Source organism: Lacerta agilis, chromosome 1 (genome assembly GCF_009819535.1).
Source record: "Lacerta agilis isolate rLacAgi1 chromosome 1, rLacAgi1.pri, whole genome shotgun sequence".
Lineage (NCBI taxonomy): Eukaryota > Metazoa > Chordata > Lepidosauria > Squamata > Lacertidae > Lacerta > Lacerta agilis.
The window spans coordinates 58,120,440-58,138,503 of record NC_046312.1 but is presented as its reverse complement, the minus strand read 5'-3'; the positions used below and the strand labels follow the sequence as shown (position 1 = coordinate 58,138,503).

The following is an 18,064-nucleotide window of genomic DNA, read 5'->3' as shown; positions in this document are numbered from 1 at the left end:
AGGGTTGTTCACAAGATAAAAACACAAGAAATTAAAACAAAAACAACAGCTCCCCCTTCCCACACGCATGTAAAAAGGCTGTAGAATATTAATCAGCCAAAGGCCTGGTTGAGGAGGAACGTTTTTGGATGGCACATAAAGATATATAATGAAAGCACCAGGTGAACCTCCCTGAGAAAAGCATTCCAAAAATGGGGAGCACTACAGAAAAGGCCAGTTCCCGTGTTATTGGACCTCACGTGGAGGAGGCACACAAAAAAAGCCTCAGATGATATACATAGAGTCTAGGCAGGTTTATATGGGGAGAGGCGGTTCTTGAGGTATTATATACAGTATAGTCAATTTTTTAAAAAAAATCCAGTAAGATTACAAAACACTAAAACATAATAGCGAAACAAAGCAGAAGTAGCAAAAATAACCATCAGATAAACCAACAGATTAATACTTCAACAACAGATTGAACGTTTTTTAAAAGATGGCAACACAAAGTTATCTATATGCACGGTAATAAATAGGACTTTAAAGCTCTTCCAAAGACTTGCAAGTAAGGGTACTGAACATGTTTCTCAGGAAGGATATTCCAGAGTTGCAGGGCAAGTCTAGCAGCTTTCGCTGATGGATCTAATTATTGGGGTCTCTGATGCCAGCCTTAAGGCTTGGGCAGATATGTGATTGCAGGTGGTCTATCCAATAGACTTCCAGGTTATGTAAGTTAGCCCTTTAGGAGGACCACAAGCCAGTCCAGGATCACTTCTGTTCTACCACACAGATCAGCAGATTTCTTGACCCACAATGTCTTTGTCTTGTACAGGTAGGTAGCCGTGTTGGTCTGCCATAGTCAAAACAAAATAAAAAAAATGCTTCCAGTAGCATCTTAGAGACCAACTAAGTTTGTTCTTGGTACCGTATATACCCGAGTATAAGCCGACCCGAATATAAACCGAGGCACCTAAATTTCCTACAAAAACCTGGGAAAGCTTATTGACTCAAGTATAAGCCGGTTCACCTTTGCCGCTGTGGAGGAGGAGGAGGAACGAGCTGCTCCTTCCTCTTCCTCCTTTGCCAAGTTTGCATTTATGCGAGCAGTTCAGGAATGGAACAAGCTGCCTGGGGAGTAAAGAACCGCCGTTCTTGTACACTTCTTAAGGAATGGTTGACTGGGGAGAGCGGGTGGCGGCCCGAGCGGAGAGAAAGGGCTTCTTTCTCGCCGCCCCCCACCGCCCGCCTCACTCGAGTATAAGCCGAGGGCAGCTTTTTCAGCACAAAAAATGTCCTGAAAAACTAGGCTTATACTCAAGTATATACAGTATGCGCTCATACCAAGAACAAACTTAGTTGGTCTCCAAGGTGCTACTGGAAGCATTTTTTTATTTTTTATTTTGTTTTGTCTTGTACATTTGTTCACCGCCATCTCCAAGGTGACCGAAACATCTGCTCAGGGCTTTCTCCACTGTCTTGGAACTGACAGATGCAAAAGAGCTGTATGTCATCCACATACTGATGACAACCTCAGCTCAGACTTCTGGAATGTTGATCCCATGCTAACTTGCCTCCAAGCATTCCCTGATCTACAATAATAATAAGCTGGGAACCTGGGTCCTCCAGGTGTTGCTGCTCTGCACACCTCATCACCCCTGACCACGGGCCATGTTGGCTGGGAGTGATGGAAGATCGAGTTCAACAGCACCTAGAGAGTGACAGGTTCCACTACCCCAATCTTTTTACTATATATTGAGGATCTAAACCTACAATAGGCCCTGCACATAAATGAATTGTGTAAGCAGGGACCTACAAGACCCAGAAGGAAGAGGTAAATTATTTTCCATCGTAACAACTGAGTACTATAAGAGCAAATAATAACACAGATCAGAATCTAGAGTTCCAGTGACTTAACAGAACCTAGCATGTTAAGTGCTTTCAGTTTTGCGGCAATGTTCAGGGTGGCAGAAGAGGATATATTGTTTATTAATATCCTTCCTAACTTGTTCTAGCAAGTTCCTTCACTTACCGTGTTTCCCCTAAAATAAGACGTAGCCATAAAATAAGCCGTAGCAGGATTTCTACGCATTTGCGAAATATAAGCCGTACCCTGAAAATAAGCCATAGTGATAGGCGCAGTTCTGGAGGGCGCCAAAAGCCCCCACAAAGCCCTCAGAGACCTCCCCCCCCCCGCCCAGCGGACCAGAGTAGCACAGGGGCCCCACTGCCGCATGGGCTCGGAGGAGATGCAGCCATTGTCCCCCATCGCCTCAGCCCCTCACACGCCGCCTTGCAGGGAGCCAGCGAGCAAGAGGCGCACATTAACAGATGCCTCTCGCTTGAGCCTCTCGCCAGAGTCCTGCCCCGCCTGCGGAGCGAGAAGCGTTGTCGCGTGCGAGGAGATAAATAAGAAGGAACCCGTGGTGGGAACTTGGCAGCGCTTTAGAAGCTTCTCTCCTTCCCTCCCTCCTCCCGTTTTTTAGCTTTGCCCCAAGGACCGTCAGAGCAAATAAACCAAATAACAGGGGGTTTTTTTGCGGGGAGAAACCCCGATCTCGCTGCACCGCCACGCCGGGGAGGAGGAAAGAGACTGCCCCACCACAGAGGAGAGGTACCGGTAGGTGGACAGACAGAGACCTAATAAAAATAAGACATCCCCTGAAATTAAGCCATACTGTGTTTTTTTCAGGGGGGGGGGATATAAGACGGTGTCTTATTTTAGGGGAAACACAGTAGCAGAGTGCATTCCCCTTTACACAGCAGAAAACTAGTTGCAAACTCATGTGAATTTCTTAAGATAATATGCAATTCAATCTGGCTTGTTCAGATTGAAATGTGTTCTAATATTTTCCTGGTAAGACACCTTGACTCCCTCCTAAAAGAATCAAGACACCACAGTCTTATTCATAAGCAATAAAAAGAAAGTTTACTTAACATCAGGCAGAGCACAGTGTGATCCCTGAAGGCAGGCTTTAGGCTTAAAGTTACAAGCATATACAAACAGGTTTACCCCATATGTGGGTTGACCTAATGACTGCAGTTGGCAGTTCAGGAAGTTCGCAGGACAAAAGGAAGATGGGAAAGAGGAGAGAAATTGGTAGCATGGCTTGGCCTTTTACCAGGTCTGGAAAGGTCACGCCCACCCACTAGTCACATGCAAGGAAGGGTGCTCTAGGCCAGGAGGAACGGGAAGTTTTGACTGGCTGGACCAAAAATTCCCTCGCATGTCCACTCTAGGAAAACAAGGAATGTTGTACTTGACTGCTCTCAGTAGATTACATCCCACAAATTTCACCTGCTGCCTAATCCTACGTGGATTTTTCTATATTACAATTATATAGAATAGATGATATGTTGTTGTATCTTTATTGTAAAACCCCCACGAAATTAAGTTCTGATAACGGGGTGGCATAACACACACATGGGGTATTTTTTTTTATCTCTTGAACAAAAACATTTCTGACAAAGTTATGGATTGTTCTCATGAACAAAGTACATTTCAGGGCATCGGTACTTTTATCTTTCCGTTTCAACCATCTACTTTTACAGCCACCAGGATCTACCATATCCAAATGAGCCGAAAGTAGATATATCCAAAGTATCTTCCATTAAGGAGATAAACAGAACTGACCGCCTTCATTCCTGGCCAAATTGTTTTGGTGCTCCATTGCATCCCTCTGCAGGGAATCCACAAACCTTTACGACAGGCTTTCTAGACAGTGTAAAGGAAAGCTAGACTGTACATGCCCCTTTACATCTTGAGCCTGGGTACTTATTCTTCTGTAGTGTTTCCCCCTTCGTGCGTTTATTGTGGGGTTTTGTTTTCTTTTCTTTTTAACCTTTGCTTTCAACAGAGCAACAACCAGGAAGTACACTCAGGGTTAAAAATGCAGCTAACTATGCTGCAGTGTACTTATGGACAAACCCCCATGGCATCCATCTTTATGGCGAGAAAGACATGCTTCTACTGGTTTGCTCACCTTTATCATCTCTTCATGGATCCCATAGTGGCCATATGAGCTGAAGTAAACATCTTCCTCATCCTCTTTTAGGTCCGCAATGGCGCCACTTCTGACTTCTGTGTTCATCACGAAATCCTGGGCAAATTGTCTGCAATCAATTTGGAACATACCCTTGAGACACGTTAAGGAGACCATAAAAAGGAATGTGGGGAGGGTGTGTGAAGACAGAAAGCATGCAAGTTTCACGGGGCTATCGTGGATCTGAAGCATGCTGAAGCTCCCCCTGCTGGCTGCTGTGCAGGATGCTGCAGCGTACAAAATTTGTATTCTCTTTGCATGCCAGCCTCAGTATTTTTCCACATTTCAGATTCCCTAGAACTCATGATTTGGAATCCTGACTTGCTGTTTCACAAGATACCTTCAAGATAAAAAGCCTTCCACATCAAGCCATTTAAAGTAGATGCTATCATTAACCTTAAAGCCACAACTATACCAGAAGGACGCACTTTTGAAGGTGTTCTTAAAAGGCAGGCAAACAAGCGGAGAAGCCAGGGATACAGATCCCCCAATTACCCAAATGGTATAGTACAATATGTCCTTATTACATATAATTGAAAATAATTAGCAATGAAACACAAAATGATCTTTCAAGGACAAGCAATCGGCTACGGAAAAAAGAAAAGGCAGCCATAAAAAGTACCATGTTTTCAAAGTGACTATAGTATACAGCTGGAAGAACAGCTCACTCACTTTAACAGCGCAATCCTACAGCAGCAGGGGACAAAGGATCTGTGGCAGAAAAAGTGCCAAATTCAAAGCCCTGCTGTTTTTTATGCAGCTACAGCAGATGGCAAGGGGGCTGGGCTGGCATACCCCTACCCCAAGGGAATGTTGCCCGTGGGCTTTGGATCCAAAGAACACGGGAGGGTTTAGGGTCCCCAATGTCCCCCTGATCTACTCCAAAACACCTTTCTGCTATCACCACCACAGGAGCACTAATGACAGTATGGTGGCCATTTCCATGTGCACCACGTGAAGGCATGTAAAAGTGAATCTCATTCACCATCCATGGACCTCCCTCTCCATAGAGAGAGAAGGTCCACACTTTAGGGATGGACAGTCAATCACTCTAATGTTTATTTGCTTTTTCATTGCTCATTTCCCCTATAATATGTTAATTTAAACATTATTACAGCAGTCCAGATTCTGTAAGCCGTTCTGAACCCGATGTGGCAATACTCCTCTTGCCCCCCAATTTATTTGCTGAACAAATCTGAAAGCAGTGAGAAGATCTGCCGCCACTTCCAAATCAACGCCTAAAACGAAAGGTTTTAAATAGCCCAATAGAACTTTTTTTTAGGTTCTGGAAATAATAAATATCTACTACTTTTCCTGATTAGATTCTGGGATGTGTTCTAAATGATCAGATATTCCCTATATATGTGTATAAGTCTGCCAGTGGAGCTCTAAATCTCCAACAATTCCTCTGTGTTGGTGAATATAATTACTTTGTAGAATTAATTTCTCCATTAAGTTCCAGGTTTTTTTGCAAGAGAAGGGGGCAATAAGTTGAAAAAGGGACTAGAGTAGCTGTGATCAGTGCATTATGAATTGAAACCATGGACTGTTGGAACAAGCAACTACACCTTTAACTAGGAAATACCTAATCAAAACAATTTTGGAATTTCAAGTAGAACGTTTTAAAACAGATTCTTCCTGTGGTGTAAACTGGATATGCTGGTTAGAATCTGGTTAACCACAGAGGTGGGAGGCAATTAAAATGGTCAACCCCTAGAGACTGATGGATTGGAAGGATTTCTGATGCCTCTGAGGGACTTCTAACTCACATAGCTGGTCATTCTGCCGATGGCCTGATCACTTCTGTGCTCCACCAGATTGACGCAGGCGCTCCTAAGGCCTTTCCCCCCTATGAATGATTCCCAAAAGTTCATTGGCTTACTGACAGGCTATGTTTATGGTGCCTGGTTGATCCTGCTCAGTGCCATCTAGCAGAGCCTTTCACATCATGGTCCTCAGAAAGTTTACAAGAAGCTATGGAAGCCCACTGTGATCTGTTTGTGAAGAACTCTGCATATAAAACTGTTTAGATTCCATTTTTACTTGGACTCCAGTTTGCCAGTAGAGTAAGGATCTGTCTGGCGGGCCTGGTGTTACAAATCCAGAGATTTGGGTTGCAAAGTCCTCAGCATACACCAACTCTCCCTCTCATTTTCATCTGATCCTAGGGAGGGAGCTGAAGACATGAATCACTGTGCTATAACTGAAGGACTGGATAGGCTGCAAGAAGCTGAAACTTAATGCAGACAAAACAGAACTATTTGTAGGTTGACTGTGTGACTCAGGACTGAGTTCACAGCCCGTTCTGCATGAAGTTTTTTCTCTGAATGACCCATGTATGCATAGTTGAAGGTAGGGAGGTATTCCTCAACTCCAGATCTCACATTGTTATACTTGGTGTTGGTTACTAAGGGTGTCTTTTTCGAGCTTTGGCTGCTGTGCCAGGTACATTCCTTCCAGACAAAAACAGGCTTTGCCTTCATCGTTCATGCTCTAGTGAACAGCAGGTTAGACACATGTAACTCTTGTCTATGCAGGGCTACTCTTGAAAAGCATTTGGATACTTCAATTACTGCAAAATCACAAAAGTCAAAATGCTGGCATGAGCTAGGTGTTTTGATTCTATCATGCCATTTCTATAGGCTTAGTTAAAAGCACTGGTCTAAATATTTAAACCCCTTAACAACTTGGGAACTGCCTTCTTCAGTATGTTCCTTCCCGCATGTTCCAATTATCATCTGAAGTCCTGCTGCAAATCCCTCAAACTTGGAAGACAAGGCTGTTGTGGCTCCTACCCTATGGAACACCTTGCCAAGGAAATCCATCAGGCCCCATCACTATACTGCTTCGGGCAGCTGGTGAAGGCCTGGCCTTTTTCTACAAAAAAAGGTATTTCCCTACTTGTGTTAATTTTACTGAATCGGCTTTTAGGGATTATACTTGTTGCTCCATTTCTACTACTATATCTTAGCTGCCTTGGGTGTCCTTGGATAAACAGGAGGTAGATCTTAAAAAGACAAAACAAAGTAAAATGCATCTTTCCCCTCCACATAACACCTCAGGAAACGTGACGTGCAAATCCCCATTTATTATTTAAATTTTATCTTATTTTTAATTTCGCGCAAGCACTTTCACTCGCCTTCTTCTTCTCTAACAGCAAGCGCCGAACGTTACTTCCAAATCCCCCATTTATAAGCATTTTTAACTTTCAAAAAGAAAGAGTACTGCAGGAACTGCCATGTCTGTGACATCCCTACACTGTGGAATAGGAACAGCAGCTGTATGATTTGTTTGCAGAATCCTGCTTCCCAACAACTTCCTAATCCATTCAGATGAAGCATCATCCTGCTGAGTTTCTAGTGGCCTAAGCGCTAAAAGATGCTTCAGTCTAATAGATACTAGAGTAAAAGGCTCTCTGGCCAATACCTCATTTTTTGAAGATCTTCTTGGGCTCTGGCCAATGCTGTTTCTGCCAGCTCTGCTTTGTGCTCTGCATGTTTCAAACGCTCAAGGAGAGACGAAGTCTCAGTTAGTCCATTAGAACAAAAGATGTCAGTGGAGTCAGGGAGATCTTCTATATCTGGAAACCAACCAAGAGAATTTATCACACAGCGTGCAAATATTAAGAGTTACTGAGTGTTTGGGATCCAAATAACTGCATGGCTTGTTCTGTACGCCAATAAGACTATATTTATTACTACATTTTGCAAGTCTATTTATATCCCATCTTTCCTCTAAGGTGCTTAATCTAAACATAGAATGCCATCTGTGTTCATCTGAAGATATGAGAGGTTTTTCTTGGCCTAGAATATATCCGCCCTTTAAACCATCAGTATACAAAGTTGCACATTTTTCATCTATCTAAGTATACAAATTTAAAATTAAAAAGAACCCTACCAAACTGGAGTAAGAGGTCATCTTCTAGGACAGGCTTCAGATATTTCTTTCTTCCCAAGGAAATGGGGTACTGATAGAACTAAAATACTCTACAGTTGGTTTCTGAAATAAAAATGAATATACTCTATAATGTTCTTAAAATTCTTACAGGAATAAGGGGATATGTGGAAATTGACATCAGAATCTGCTGCCCCTGAGGGTTCTTAGAATTGTTTTCAAGCCCTACCAGTAGCATAAAATGACCAAAAATATATATATACAGTGGTATCTCAGTAGACGAATGCCTCGCTAGACAAAAGGCATTCGCTAACGAAAGGGAGACTCACAAGACAAATTTCCCTATGGCCGCGACTCACAAAACGAAAAGGTTTTGCGGTTCCCCCCCGTAAAGCCGCGCTTCCTCCGACCGTGCTTCGCAAGACGAAATTTTCGCTATACGACAGCACTCGCCGAACGAATTAATTTCGTCTTGCAAGGCACCACTGTATGATGCACATTTGCCACACATCCTACATCTCTCTCCCCATTGCACATCTTACCATACCCAAATCTGCAGCCTTAATATATTTACATTTGTAAGTATGAAAACAATGGATAGTAATTGCATGTTTGGGGGGGGAGTGCACTGTTTTCCTTATAAACCTATTACTAAACTTTAAACCAATTCTGACTAGCATGGCTTTGAAGAGACATAGCATAGTATAACTTAACTTTAGTCAGTAACTTACTTCCAGCCTAATAAAGTTCACTAGCTTGATGTAACCATAGAAATCGAGTCCTAGAAGAGAGAGAGGAAAACAGAAGTACAGTAGTGTGTTTGGTCAAGCTAAAAAGTCGGTCAACATTTTAATCTATTTACCACTGGAATTCAGACATGGTTGTTTCTTTCTGCTGAACTATTTTATTTCATATTATGACCTCTAGACTTTTTTTTAACTATCACCCTATAGAAGACTGCCAAGAATACACCATCTCTCTTACTGGCTCACACTTACAATACATTTGAGTGTTTTCTGTTGTAATAGCAGGCAGTTGTTACCACACAAAAGGTATTTCATAGCTCACAGATACCATTTACAATAGTTTTAAGCACTTCTTCCTGTAGTCCAGATCCAGACATCTCTCCCAGGCTCAACTGTTCCTGTATGTATCCTGTATGCTAATCGACATAGACTTGATGACACACCTATTTGTGTACATGGAACTGTAGACTGCTTATCTTTAGCCTCCAAGATCTGTTGAATGTATAACACCAACAATCTTGCTTGTCACACCCAACATGGTAGATTCTGCATGTTTCTGTGTTTGCAACTTATAATTTAGTGCTAATGAACCAATATTTTATGTAGATTAAGAGGCTTCAAATAATGCTATTCAGCTTCCCTTATTCTCTCTTTCTGCCTTCACTGGATAGAATTATTTCATCATACTGAAACAGAATACAATAAGCTCATTCATACAAGTACTTAAAACAGTATAACTAAAGACACCTAAGGGTTGGTATCCACAACATACAAAATACTACTCAAAATCTCACGAGCTCACTAGACACAATCAAAAAAACAATGGGAGGATGACAATAGGATACGAAATCAACCCCACCCAAGGGACCAGAATGTGGTCTAAACCCCCCTTGAAACCTTATTACACAAAAAGAAGAGAACCTCACCCTAAAACTAACCTACAGATGGTATCTAACACCAAGACAATTAGCACTAACTACACCCAGGAACCTCACCAAAACGCTGGAGAGGGTGCACCTCCACAGGCACCACACTTCCACATATGGTGGGAGTGCCCCCCAAACCCAACATTCTGGACAACCAACCACACAAAAATAGGCAAAATAAGCCAAACAAGGTATTGAAACCACCCCAGAATTGGTCTTACTAAACATCTCTTCCAAGACAATAATGCCCACCTTACACACAAGAAACTCATAATCCATCTACTTCTCATCAGCCAGAAAACATCATAACCAGACACTGGAAAGACCTGACAGGAGCAAACATGGACCAATGGTACAGCGTAGTATGGGAAACAGCCCTAATAGAAAAACTAACCAGTAACCTGAAACTGACATGGGGACAAACAGAAGAAGACACCTTCATATGGTTCCCCTTCATCACACACACAGCCCAACAAAGACAATGACAAAAATCTACCGACAGCATACAAGATCAATATGGCTAACCTGATCCAAAACACCCACCAACCCCACTCACACAGAAAACCAAAGATCACCACAGCCAACCACAATATGAACAATCACACCCTACGCCAACCCCGACCTCTCTCACTGCCAAAGGAGCATAAGCGAACAACGGAGAACACACACAACAATGCTAACACCAAACCCTACTCATATTAAGTAAAATAAAACATCGGCCACCCCACCCCACCTAATCTCCCATCCCACCCACCTCCCTCCCCCCCTTTTCTCTTCCTAATGTCTCAAAACAAAAACTGATTTGTAAAAAAGTTATATGGAAAAATACGAGAGAGATATGCACTACCTTTGTAAATCAAGAAAATATTTAATTAAAAATATTTTTTAAAAACAAAACTAAAGACACTTAAAACAAAATAAAAAACTTCTTTCCAGTAGCACCTTAGAGACCAACTAAGTTTTTTTCTTGGTATGAGCTTTCTGAAGAAGTGTGCACACGAAAGCTCATACCAAGAACAAACTTAGTTGGTCTCTAAGGTGCTACTGGAAAGATTTTTTTTTATTTTGTTTTGACTATGGCAGACCAACACGGCTACCCACCTGTAACTAAAGAAACTTAAAGTACAAGTAAAGTTCTTTTACTTGTACTTTAATTATATTGTTAAATCTGGGTTTATTTCACAGGTTAAGAGCTATTCATCAATTTGTAAAATGTAAACTTGCAGCAAAATACTAAATCACTATATAAAATGCAGAAATAAACTACTGTGTTTATGAGCCAGATTTCCAATATTGAACCCATGATCTGATGTACAATGGCAAAAAGCATCTTCAGCTGAACTGAAAAATCTTGGAAAACACAGTTCAAATGTTGTTAACATAGAAATTGTCCATATGTTATGCTAAGCTTTTTAAATAAGACTTAGACAGCAATAGAAAACAAACTACAAGCTCCCGAAAAGTGGGGAAAAATCTAGCTGAGTAGATAGTGGTTTGGGAAATTATCAGTAGATTGACCCCAGGAGTATGAAAGTGAATAATAAATGTCGAATACAAACTGGAAACATATTATTGTATTGCAGTAAAAACTTCAAAATTAACAGGAAAAAAGCAAAGAGAGAAGCATTGGTTGGATGGAAACCAGTGCATTTAAGAATGATACAGTTCAGGTGATGCCTGTGCTCCTCACTTGCTTGGCAAACCCTTCCCAGAGTAATTATTATTCCCATTTTTACTGTTAAAACAGCTATTCCCCTGCACAAACCCATCCAACTTTGTGGAAGTCATTAGAGAGTTATAATGGTGGCAGTTACCATTAAAGTGAACACAGAGAAGCTGACCAGTTTGCCTCTACATCAGGGATGGCGGTACCTGTGCCCCTTCAGATGTTATTGCAGTCGTAACTCCCCTCACCCCCAACAACTTTAGCTCCCTACCCACATTATAGCAACAGTATAAAACTTAGAACTTCGCACTCCTTTGGTTCTTTTGTACTGTACTGATTTAGATAGCATCAACCACCTGTCTACTAAAAAAGGGGGGGGGCTTTAAAAAAAATACAACAGGATGCTTTGACATCTATTATGTCTCCGGGAGCTGAAGGCGTTTTGTAAGACGTAGTCTTCCTTTGATAAAACTTCTTCCTTGCAAGGTAACAACTACAGGTATCGGATTTGCAAGGTATGTCGCTCAGTAGCCCAGCACCTGCTTCCTTGCATGCACAAGATCCCGGATTTTCACCCAATGGATGGGAGAGCGACTCCTGCACGAAACCCCTGGAGAGCTGCTGCCAATCCGTGTAGACAAAACCGAGCTAGATGGGCCAATGGTTCCGAATCAGTGTAAGGCCGCTTGCTACACATCTATATAGTTACTGTTGTTGGAAGCTGCTGGGGGAACTCCACTAATGCAGGGGAAGGGAATGTGAAAAGATACAGATATACTAGGCGACGGGAGCTGCTGGAGCCACTGCTGAGACCAAAGCAAGAGCTGAGAGGCTTGTCGGGGTGGAAGGGCGAGGCAAACTGAACCGAACCTGTCGCAGAAGAGGCACGAGGCCAGCGCGGGCGCCTTCGTTTCGTCGTCTTCCTCCCAGGCGCCGTCGCTGCCGCCGTCGTCAGACGAACAAGGCTCGCTGTCCGGACCATCCCCTGCCTGCATCTCGCCTGCGATGAAACGAAAAGAGGGATGAGCCCCGGGCTTGGAGGTTCAGCCTCCCCGCCGGAACCTTCGGACGGAGGAAAGAAGGAACCTACCAATCACCACAGCCGCCCGAGAGCTCATGGCCGGCCGTGATGGTCCTCGGAACTCCGCCCCTCTTCAAACCGCGAGGCGGACTAGAGCACGTGCGGCTACAGAGAGCACCCAAACTTCCGGGTTGGCGCTTCCGGCAGCTAGAAGGAGGGGCGTGTGCTAAGGGGGAGGAGGAAAGGGGGAGTCTACGGCGGGCCCTAGTGAGCCAAACTTGATAAATGCGCGAGTTTTTGCTTTGTTTTTTGTACCCGCGACGGGATTTGAAGGGAAGCCCCGATAAACTGCCCTACATCCCTAACTCCTGAGGATTATGAAGTCAGGCGGGCAGCGGAGGGGGCTGTTTCCATGGTTTAAGTCCACGACGAGAGAGATGACCGTTGAAAGGAAGGCATGAGGCGGCCCATTTTGCGCATAATTGCGAAAGCTTGTATTAGCGGTTTAATAAACGATTTCCCCGCTCCAAGCCTTTAAACTAGCTTGCGGTTCAATAAACATTGAACCGCAAACAGCGTCTTGAAAGAGTTCATCCCATGAACGGACGTCGGCTTTTCGTGTGGTAAACATGACCAAAAACAATCCCTTACATATCTATATAATATACTACGACTTCATTTTAAAACTGTGTGGCAGAAACAATACCTTAGGGTTTCTGTTGCTGTTAATAAATCAGTGTTAATCTGCAGTGCTGGTTCGTGTGACTTGTTTGGTTTTTAAACACCCTTTCCAGTTTAATAGGGTTGTGCTTTATGATTAGTTTGTGGCACACAGCAAAGTTAGAACCAGACTGGCTCCATTTGCGATATCTTAATATGTATATCTCCAGCTGTTCCCTCGGAGCTTCCCAGGCCTGCTGTTGTGTGGGCCGAGTTGTGGCCAGGGCTTTTCAGCCGCTACGGATCACAGACCAATAAGGGGTACCTGGAAATCCTGACATTTCCCAAAAGGGCCACGAGGGTGACAATATGTTTTGGTTTGGCATCTACAGATTTTTCAATGAACTACCGGTAAGCTTGTCATTCTTGCTGCCTCACATCATGATGACTCCTTTCAACCTTTGCTCCGAACAAGGAAGGTTTAGTTTTTGCTAAAACATAGGTTCAGTGGCCGACGTGAATTCTGGACACTGCTCTTCCAGAAAAAATAAACGGCGTAGTAAAATAATACAAAAATGTTATCATTTTTTTTATTGATTCAGTTGCCATCCCCTTTTAATACACTGGCCCCCTTAACCTACAGTCCCCATACCCCAATTCTTTGGGATAAAACTTCTCAGTTTTAAACTCAAGACAATTCTCTTATAACTTGGCATCACTTTCAGAAGAAGTGCTAGGTTCATTTCCAATCTGAGAAAACGGCACACACGTTGAATTAATTCTAAATTAAAAATTGGATCAAGACTTTCCATTAGCTTTTTCACAAGCATACACTATTAAATTACATTTTGTTTTTTAATGTGCTGCAGTGAAGTCCATCCCTTTGGAGTGCCCATTGTAAAGACTTCTGAGGTGAGTTACAGGTGAGAAGCAAGGGTCATTTGTGTTAAATCTTAATTAGAACTAAAAGAAAGGTGAAACTATCAACATTATAAAAGTGCTGCAGTAGTGGAATGAATTTTGAAAACACAAAGAAATGGAGTAGGCAACTTTCTTGTTCTGGGTGTGATTGGGAGAGCTGCATGACATACAGTGAAGTAACAACTGTAGATTTCTATAACACTATTATTAATGTGTTGAATTGTTATTTATTTATGTAGGCTCCATTGGTGGTGGGCAGAAAGAATATTTTCTCCTGTGTTTATTGAATGCCTACTGTATCTGCTTGTCTGTGGAGAGATGAAGGAAACAGGGATAGTACTTACAGATGGTTCCTGTAACTAGGTTTTTATTGTGGGTTGGTGGTGAGTGATTAAAAAGAAATGCTGTCAATCCAGATGCTATTTCATTTTGTACTCCCCATTTTCTTCCTCTCAGTACCGTGGTGGTAGTGGTTCTGATATCTGTGTTAGAAAATAAACTTTCCTGCCACAGTGCTGGCCTGTCCAGTTGAGGGTTGTGTTGCAAGGCTGTCCAGAATGCAAGAATGTTATTATCCTGCCATTATCATCACAGGGTTTGTTTTTGATGGTATCCTTATGTCTCAAGAGACAATGGAGTACATCTCCAGGGGTGAAACCAAACCACTGTGTTGGCAGTACTGAAGTGACCTCCCTGGGTGCAAGCCTGGGCAATGGGTATGGAGGTTCTGGGCTGCTAAGATCCCACTCTCAACCTCACTGGTATGGTCCAAAGGAAAGCAGAGCAATATGTTTGGCACCAGCTAGGCCATCCAACCATCTTAGGGACTCCACTCCAGATTTTTGTAGGGTTTACTCTGTAGCCGTTTCTTCTCCCAAAGATATCCCAGAAGGCAGCAGAGGTATAGGATCAGAGTTTTCCTTCTTCTAGATGGGCTACCTTCCCAGGTTGATGAGTCCCATCTGCCCCTCACTTCCCCTCAACCCGCCTTCTTGACTGTTGGATCCAATATTGGTCTAATCCTCTCAATCCTCTGGAGCCTGTCTTCACATGCAGGGGAAGTCCCTAACACACCAAGAGTTTGAGACCCATCGGCTACTTTCACCTGGTTTAGCCAGCGAGTCAAAGCTGTTCTCAGGGTGGCCACTGTTGCCTGCTGACAGGTGAGAGCTGAGTGCAGGGTGGGGACCAAAGGTGGGCAAACTACCCCAGAAAGAGCATGACATGTCCCCTGCTAGACGTACTACCCCTCCCCTAACACCCCATACACAATTACATTCTAGGAATCTACCTACATTTGGGTATGCATAGTATGCAAGCCACATGCTACTTATTGGTGCATGCTGTGTTGAGTAAAGGAGAATTTTTCAAACCAGCACAGAGTTCATATTAATCACAGAGAGTAAATGGGAGAATCACAATAGTTGTGTGCATTTGAGTACATTGCACTCCCATCTCTTTGGGAAGGGGGAGGTTGAAGGAAGAATGGAGAAGGTGCCTGGATCCTATTCTGAAACATAGCCCACCCCTGCAAGCCAATTTTTCCCCCATTACTTGCTGGGGGCAGGAGTGCAGCACCGGTTATAACAGTGAAATTCAGGTTCCTAGTGGATACTGGTCCTGTAGTGCTGGGAAGATGAGTGTTAATTATCTGCCTGTTGATTTGTGTAGACTGATTGCATTCTCCTTTGCAGTTGATTAGTTGTGCTGTTTTGTTGTTTGCTATATTATTCCAAATTCATATTCACGGTGTAATATAATATGTTTGGAGGTGTGCAATTATTAACTTATTTTAGCATTTTGAGTTAGTTTTAATGTCTAATTATAGGTGCTATCCATTCATTTATTGTGCCCTGGGGTTGACTGTGAAGCAATTTACATCTAACATTGAATTGCTACTTTGAGACATTTCTTCCCTATCTCCCAAATATTGTAGTGTGTTATATAGGCATATGGGCATAGAAAGAATATCTCAACTAGAACTGCAATCCTATATAAATTTAAATGAGTGCAAGACCCATTGATCTCAGTGGAGCTTAGTTCCGAGTAGAGATGTATAGGATTGCACTGTCACTGTAGCATCTAGCAAGCATGGCTCTTAAATGAATTGATCATCCTAAAGCAAAACTTACAGTAAAAGGAACTATGAAAACACCGACAACATTTAGTTTTGATATCTTGTGGTTACTTTTTGTTTTCTTAATCACACTACATTTTAAATGTAAAAGAGCCTTCTGTAAATAGAAGAGAAAGTTTCACCAGACTTTTGTTACAGTCTTGGGATTATGGCAGTCTGGATACATTTTATATTGCTTTGGTGAATTCCTGTTGCCATACTGGGAAAGCAACAGCTCCTTACAAAAAGTGGGGAAAGCTATAGCTTAAGCTTATTTAATTCAACTAAATTGAATTAATTCAAGCAAATTATACTGTAGAAAAAGCTGAAGCCTCTCTCTTCCTTACAAAAATACTAATTCTCCTTACACATGCATTATTTCCAGTTTTTAAAAGAAAAAGGAGGGGACTGTTTGAAGTATTATATGTAGTAGTTGTGTGTAAAATCTCTCATTCTTCATATTGGCTTCTTAAAAATTAGCCAGCCAATCAAAAGTCCCTAGACCGACGCTGTCTTTCTGAGTTAATCCAAGGCCAGTAAAAGGATAATTTGATTAAACTGAGACCCTAATTTATTTAGCTTTAGTTCTGGATCAAGCTTTCCTTAATAGAGTGCTGTCGTCTTCAATTGTTTGAGGCAAATTAAAGTGACATAAATACCATGGGACTTTTTCAATCTGATTAGTCAGCTAACTTGCATCAATACTACCCCAGCCATCAGATGCTGGCGTCCTTCCTTTCATTAGTCTTACTAACAACTGACAAGTTCTCCTTGAAGAATGGGCACCCACGCTGCCACGTCGACCCCCACACTTAACCCATCATCCTTCCTCAATGGGTCCCGTTTGACAAGGTGCCCACACCTTTCTCCACTGCTGTTCCCCAGACAAAGCTAAATATTGTTTTATGAGCTATCAATAGCCTGTTAATCCCAAACAATTTCACAAATCCACTGAGCACTCAAACTGATTATAAACATTTGTTCTTTTAAGATGCTAAATTTCTGGTGGTTTATTTCCTCTGTTCTCTTTCCTCACCATGCAATGCTCAGATCATTGTAGCTGGAAAGGAAAGCTTCAAATACCAAAGGTAGGCTGCCCTTTAATGTTGCATTTTTCACCAGAAAAAGTAACTTCTTTGAAGATAGAATACCATGATATGGGAACAAGATTTAACAAATACAAGGAGGGCTTTTGTTATTGTTGCTGTTAAAGATACAAACTCACCATCTTTTCAAGTACCAGCACAGTAGGATTCTATCTGTAAGGCTTTCTAACAGAATGCGAACGAATTGGAGAAAAGTCCCATATTTATCTTAAAAGGGTCTGAAGCATCAAAATGATCCTTACCATTAATGCAAATGACAAGTCTGCTATACTATAGATTCATTTTTGAAAACAAGTTTTATATGTGCGGATGTAAAAAATACATAGTAAACAGTGAACTCAAACATCAACTACGTATATTCAAACATTGGCTATACTTAACCAATGCACAAACCAATAAATGGAACAAGATGAACACGAGAGATTACTCCAGAACTCTTCAATGTCACAGGGTAAATTATGTAAAAAAAAAAAGAGATTTAGAATAATGGCATCATCAATGGCCAGGGAGGTCCATAGCTCAGTGGTAAAGCACATGCTCTGAAAACAAAAGGTCTCCATGTAGAGCTTGGAGTGGGTTGAAAGGGTCCAAAACCTTTTAGAAACACTGATCCGGGTAGTATGAGGCAATTTCATATGTTGCTTACTTCAGGACAGTTTTCAGGGGCAGCAAATTATCTGGCTACTACTGTAGTTCTTTTTCAATGTTAGAAGGAGAAACACTAAGGCAAAGTTGAGCAGTGCATAAAACCTGAGCTCATGTACATTGTAACAGGAAGCTGTATAACCAAACAGGATATAATCCAAAACTAGTTTAGGCCTGATACTTGTGCCAGTGGTGCAATCCTGTACATGTCTGCTCAGAAGTATGTCCCATTGACTTCTTTGGGGCTTCTTCTCAAACAAGTGAGTCTTGGATTGCAGCTAGGTAGAAAAATCCAAACCCCCTTGTCCTGGACTGGAGGGGGGGGGTTCAACTGGGTGGAGATG

General features: G+C 42.3%; 1 protein-coding gene across 1 annotated transcript in view; it reads right to left on the bottom strand.

The window, feature by feature from the left end:
* The window catches only part of PRMT3 (protein arginine methyltransferase 3), a 58,451-nt gene extending 46,004 nt beyond the window's left edge, over positions 1-12,447 (bottom strand). Inside the window, 8 exon segments of the mRNA XM_033150847.1 lie at positions 3,960-4,089; positions 7,446-7,599; positions 7,917-7,967; positions 7,970-8,018; positions 8,645-8,694; positions 10,853-10,935; positions 12,122-12,251; positions 12,342-12,447. Coding sequence (XP_033006738.1) covers positions 3,960-4,089; positions 7,446-7,599; positions 7,917-7,967; positions 7,970-8,018; positions 8,645-8,694; positions 10,853-10,935; positions 12,122-12,251; positions 12,342-12,369 — 675 coding nt within the window. The 5' untranslated portion in view covers positions 12,370-12,447.
* Positions 12,448-18,064: the final 5,617 nt, after the last annotated feature.